Genomic DNA, 5,122 nt, shown 5'->3' with positions numbered 1-5,122 from the left:
CGAGACTCCATCTCAAAAATAATAATAATAATAATAATAATAATAATAATAATAATGGAAGTCAGGAGACAGTTGCCTTTGGTTCTATTGACTAGGGGACAGTGAGCCTTTTGGGGTGCTGAAAATGTCCTATATCTTGTTCTGATGGCAGTGATGAGGGGGTCTGCATAGATTCAAATCCATTGATTTCTATGTAAACTCAAGATTTGGGCACCTAGTTAGGTGTAATTTTTACCATATATGTTATATATATAAAGCAAGTAATATTTATATTATACATGTATAATCCTATTATGTGTGATTACGTGCTATAAAGAAAATAAAGCAGGAATGGAGGATTGGCTATAGCCGCCTCCCGGCCCCCCTGCTTCCACCCTTGCCAGTGACCTCCCCCAGGTGCCCCCTCACCATCTCCATTCTCGCTTCCACCTCCCCAACCTCCTCAAGTCAGTTCTTCCCAGAACAGCTAGAGGAGTCTTTTTCAAAAGATAATTTCCACAATGTCATTCTCTGGATTCAAAGCCATCACTGGGGCTCTGAATCCACACCTGGCCTGACCCCAGGGCATCTGTGCTTGCTGGCCCTCTGCCCAGAGCACCCTGTCCTGCACTCTTTGCCCGGCTGTCTCCCGCTCCTGCCTCGGGCTGAAGACTTCCTGGACACCAGCAGAGCAGTCCCCATCACCTGGTTGTACTTTGGTCACAACACTTATGACTCTCTGAAATCATCTTATTTATATGTTTTAAAAATAATTTATCTCCCCCTGCTAGCACCTCAGCTCTAGGACACAGATCTTCTGCTCTCATATTCACTGCTGTATTTCTTAGCCCCTTGGACTAAAGTCCTTACACATTGCAGGTGCTTTGTAATGTGTAAGGACTTTAGCAGGTGCTGAATGAATAACTGTTGAATAAATGAGAATATTGTAACTCTGTTCCATTTATCTCTCTGATCTCATCTCCCATGATTTCCACTCTCTCTCACTCCTCTTTGCTATTCCTTGAATATGTCAGCACATTTCCACCCCCAGACCTTTGTCCTGGCTGTTCCCTCCATCTGGAACGCTCTTCTCCCAGAGACCTGCCTGCTTTGCCCATTAGGAAGGACTTCCCTCCCTGTAGGCCTTTGCTAAAATTTCCCATTCTTAGTAAGCTCTTCCCTGAGCACCCCATTTAAAACTGCAAACGCTGGCCGGGTGCTGTGGCTCATGCCTGTAATCCCAGCACTTTGGGAGGCCAAGGCAGGGGGATTGCTTGAGGTCAGGAGTTCAAGACTAGCCTGACCAATACGGTGAAACCCTGTATCTACTAAAAATACAAAAAAAACCCCAAAAATTAGCTGGGCATGGTGGTGGGTGCCTGCAATCCCAGCTACTTGGGAGGCTGAGGCAGGGGAATCGTTTGAACTCAGGAGGCGGAGGTTGCAGTGAGCTGGGATTGCCCCACTGCACTCCAGTCTGGGTGACAAAGCAAGACTCCATCTCAAAAAAAACAAACCAACAAACAAACAAACAAAAAACCCTGCAAACCCTTCTCATACCACCACGTCCCTAGCCCGTTTCTTATTTTCACTTTCCTTGCTTATCACCTGAGATAGATGCCATTATTAACAGCATCTATTGTAAGGTTTTACTTCTTTGCCTCACACACTACAGTGACTGCTCCACAAGGGCAAGGATTTTTATCTTTCTTGCTCACAGACCTATCACTAAATGTAGAAAAATAATTTACATATAGCAGGTACTCAATAAAAATGTGTTGCATGAGTGAATACCTGTCTCCCTCACCACATGTGTGCGTGGGCAGGGGGGCTCTCTCACTTTCACCTCTGTGGCAGCAGCACCTGGCACTGCCCTGGCACAGCTCCCAGGACCAAGGTGTCTTCTCTTTCCTCCGAGACATCCTCCACCCAGCACTCCCTGCTGCCCCCACTTCTGGCCTTCTCCCACACCAGCCTCCATGCCCACTCACTTCCCCAAATAGTACAGGCCTTAGGACAGTGGAGGAGGAGGTGACTGCACTCTCCAGCTTTCTTACCAAAAGGTTGTATTTTGTTGGAGAAAGCCCCTGGTGAGGAGGAAGAGAAAGGAGAATAGAAGGAACAGCAGCAGTAGCCATTGGGGTAGCATCGTGGCCCACAAGTGGTGCGGCTTTTCTAAGGTCCAGCAAAATATCCTGCACACCAACCATGTGGGTGTGCTCCCAGCTGTGGGAACACCAGGTAAAACCAGCACCCAACCCTGTCAGAATTTTCCCATCCTGCACAAAACTCAGGCTAGGCCAATCAGCAAATTCCACCACAATGATTCGTTCAGGCAGACTAAGCCAATCCAATCAGAACCGATCTTAGGATGTTTGCTGAGAATTGTGGAACAGAGATGTTTTCTTTCTCTGAAAGGCACAATATTGATGTACATGGTGGATTTCTGGTTAAGAGCCTGGCCTCTGGGGCAGGATTGTCTGGGTTCAAGTCTCAGTTCCAACCCTTACTCTAGGAGCCTCAATACCCTGTTTGTAAAATAGGGATAATTATAACACCTACTATAGCCCTGTTGTGACAGAAAGATGAGTCAATACAGTTAAGAAAGCACTTTGGGCCAGGCGCAGTGGCTCATGCTTGTAATCCCAGCACTCTGGGAGGCTGAGGCAGGAGGATCACTTGAACCCAGGAGTTCAAGACCAGCCAGGGCAATATACTGAGGCCCTGTCTCTATTAAAAAGAAAGAAAGAAAGAAATTGGCCGGGCATGGTGGCACACACCTGTAGTCCGTTACTTGGGAGGCTGACGTGGGAGGATCTTTTGACCCCAGGGGGTTGAGGCTGCAGTATGCTGCGATTGAGCCATTGCACTCCAGCCAGGGTACTGTCTTAAATTTTTAAATTAAATGAAAAAGAAAGCAACTCGCACAGTGTCTGAAACACAGGAAATGCTCAATAAATCCTACCTGTTATTAGGTGACACCTGGAATGTCTGTGAGTACTGGGAAGGAATTCAGCCTGAGAGCTGCTGGCTCTGGCCCCACCTGAGGGCTGCCCGACCTCTGGACTTCCACTTCTGATCACCAGGAAATCCCCTCCTCACCTAGACCAATTTGGGTTGGTTTTTAAGATACTTGCAGCAGAAACAGGCCTCACTGCTACCGCAATTATATGACCTAGGGCAAGTCATGTCGCTTCTCTGGGCCTCAGTTTCTTTGTCCATGCAGTGGAACTGACAATACCTGAGAGAGCGGAGGCATCGATGCACCAGGTCCCTTTCCCACCACAGGCATTTTTGCATTTATACTTTGCACATTCTCACCAACTCTCTAATGACCTCTACCCTTTTGTGCCCCCCAACCTGCCCCGTGAAATATTCAGATACCTCCACCTAGTCTCTACCTACCACACACCCCTTGATAGGCACCCCAACGTACACTCTACAGGCATATTCCTCAATCCCATCTCTCCCACACAGCCCTCCAGCCCTCCAACCAGAGAATCGGCCCTTTCCCAGACCCAGCCCCTGCTCCACCACACCCTCCCTGCGCCATTCCCTTCCTGGAGTTCTACCCTGAGCTCCCGACAGAGCCAAATCCCATGAGAAGCTCATTCATGCCTCCAGTCTCCCCTTTTGCCTGCCCCCTAGACTGGTGCAATCCCCACCAGGTCTCCTCGCCCAGAAAGTACAGACAGAGGCCAGGCCAGGAAGTGACTTTAATGTCTCAGGAGCTGGATTTGGTGCAAGTTGGTGGCACCCAGGGCCTCTGGCCCCAAAGGAGCAGTGATCAGTCTGCATCTTCCTCTAAATCATATGGCACCGGCTGGCACACATCAAGTCCTTGGATATGCATGTCAAGCCCACCCGGCAAGGGCAGATGATGTTGGTAGCTCCCTTGGTCTGCAGGGAGTGGGTATGAGAATTGGGAGTCACCAGAATGCAGGAAGGATGGGGACTTAAACTTCTTAGGGACCAGAACCAAGAGTACCAGGGCTGGAGTAAGACAGACCTAGGCTGTCTCTACAGCTTGTAACTGCATGACCTTCAGCAAGTCAATGAAGTTTCCTCATCTGTCAAATGGGGACAGTAATAGCAACCCACCTCATAGGGTTGTTGTGAGGACCAAATGAGATAGAGCAGATCAAGTGGTGATAATAAAAAGACCCTTTAGGCCGGGCACGGTGGCTCACCCCTGTAATCCCAGCGCTTTGGGAGGCCGAGGCGGGTGGATCACCTGAGGTCAGGAGTTTGAGACCAGCCTGGCCAACATGGTCATGTACTAATAATACAAAAATTAGCTGGGCATGGTGGCGCATGCCTGTAATCCCAGCTACTCCAGAGGCTGAGGTAGAGAAATTGCTTGAACCCAGGAGACGGAGGTTACAGTGGGTCAAGATCACGCCATTGCACTCCAGCCTGGGCAACAAGAGCGAAACTCTGTCTCAAACAAACAAAAAAAGAAAACCCTCTAGCCACTTCAGCTGTAGGGTCAGGCCATGGTAGGGGCCCTGCTGCTTCCTTAGGGTATTGTCATCTCCCCACACAGGGACATAGAGGCTGAGCCCACTCATCCTAGAAAGGTTTGGGCTCAGGGCCAGGTGAGCAGGAACAGGGCATACTGAGCATTCTTCTCCCTGCATTCCTAAAAATGAGTGACAACCATGCTGGTCTGCACACTGTCCTTCCCAGGACCACAAAATCTTCCCACCAGCCTGTGGGGTAGGTACTTTAGCCTCTCCTTGTAGATGAGGAAACTAAGGCTCAGAGAGCCATGATGACCTGCTTGAGGTCACAAAGATAGGGTATGGAAAAGTCAGGATTTAAACTCAGGTCCAACTCCAAAGCTGTGGTCCTGCCACTACAGCGCCATGCTCCTCTCAAGAAATCATGTCACTGTGGCAGGGAGATGGGGACTAGTAAGGGGAAGGTCATTTCCTACTTACCCTGCCTCAGTGATATGAGAGAAGAGATATTCATTCATTCAACAAGCAGTTACTGGCTGGGCACAGTGTCTCATGCCTATATTCCCAGCACCTTGGGAGGCCCAGGCAGGTGGATCACCTGAGGTCAGGAGTTCGAGACCGGCTTGGCCAACATGGCAAAACCCCATCTCTACCAAAAATACAAAAATTAGCCAGGCATA

General features: G+C 49.1%; 2 protein-coding genes across 2 annotated transcripts in view; both read right to left on the bottom strand.

Annotated features, from left to right (window-relative positions):
* CLPSL1 (colipase-like 1) overlaps positions 1-2,128 on the bottom strand; it is a 7,395-nt gene extending 5,267 nt beyond the window's left edge. The window contains 2 exon segments of the mRNA XM_011986573.1: positions 2,037-2,062; positions 2,065-2,128. Coding sequence (XP_011841963.1) covers positions 2,037-2,062; positions 2,065-2,128 — 90 coding nt within the window.
* A 1,555-nt stretch (positions 2,129-3,683) lies between these two features.
* Positions 3,684-5,122, bottom strand: part of CLPSL2 (colipase-like 2) — a 3,076-nt gene continuing 1,637 nt past the window's right edge. Inside the window, exon 3 of the mRNA XM_011986572.1 lies at positions 3,684-3,879. Coding sequence (XP_011841962.1) covers positions 3,784-3,879 — 96 coding nt within the window. The 3' untranslated portion in view covers positions 3,684-3,783. The remainder of the gene's footprint in view (positions 3,880-5,122) is intronic.

The sequence above is a fragment of the Mandrillus leucophaeus genome, unplaced genomic scaffold (genome assembly GCF_000951045.1).
Source record: "Mandrillus leucophaeus isolate KB7577 unplaced genomic scaffold, Mleu.le_1.0 Scaffold3, whole genome shotgun sequence".
Lineage (NCBI taxonomy): Eukaryota > Metazoa > Chordata > Mammalia > Primates > Cercopithecidae > Mandrillus > Mandrillus leucophaeus.
The sequence above is the reverse complement of the archived record's forward strand: the minus strand, read 5'-3'. Positions and strand labels throughout refer to the sequence as shown.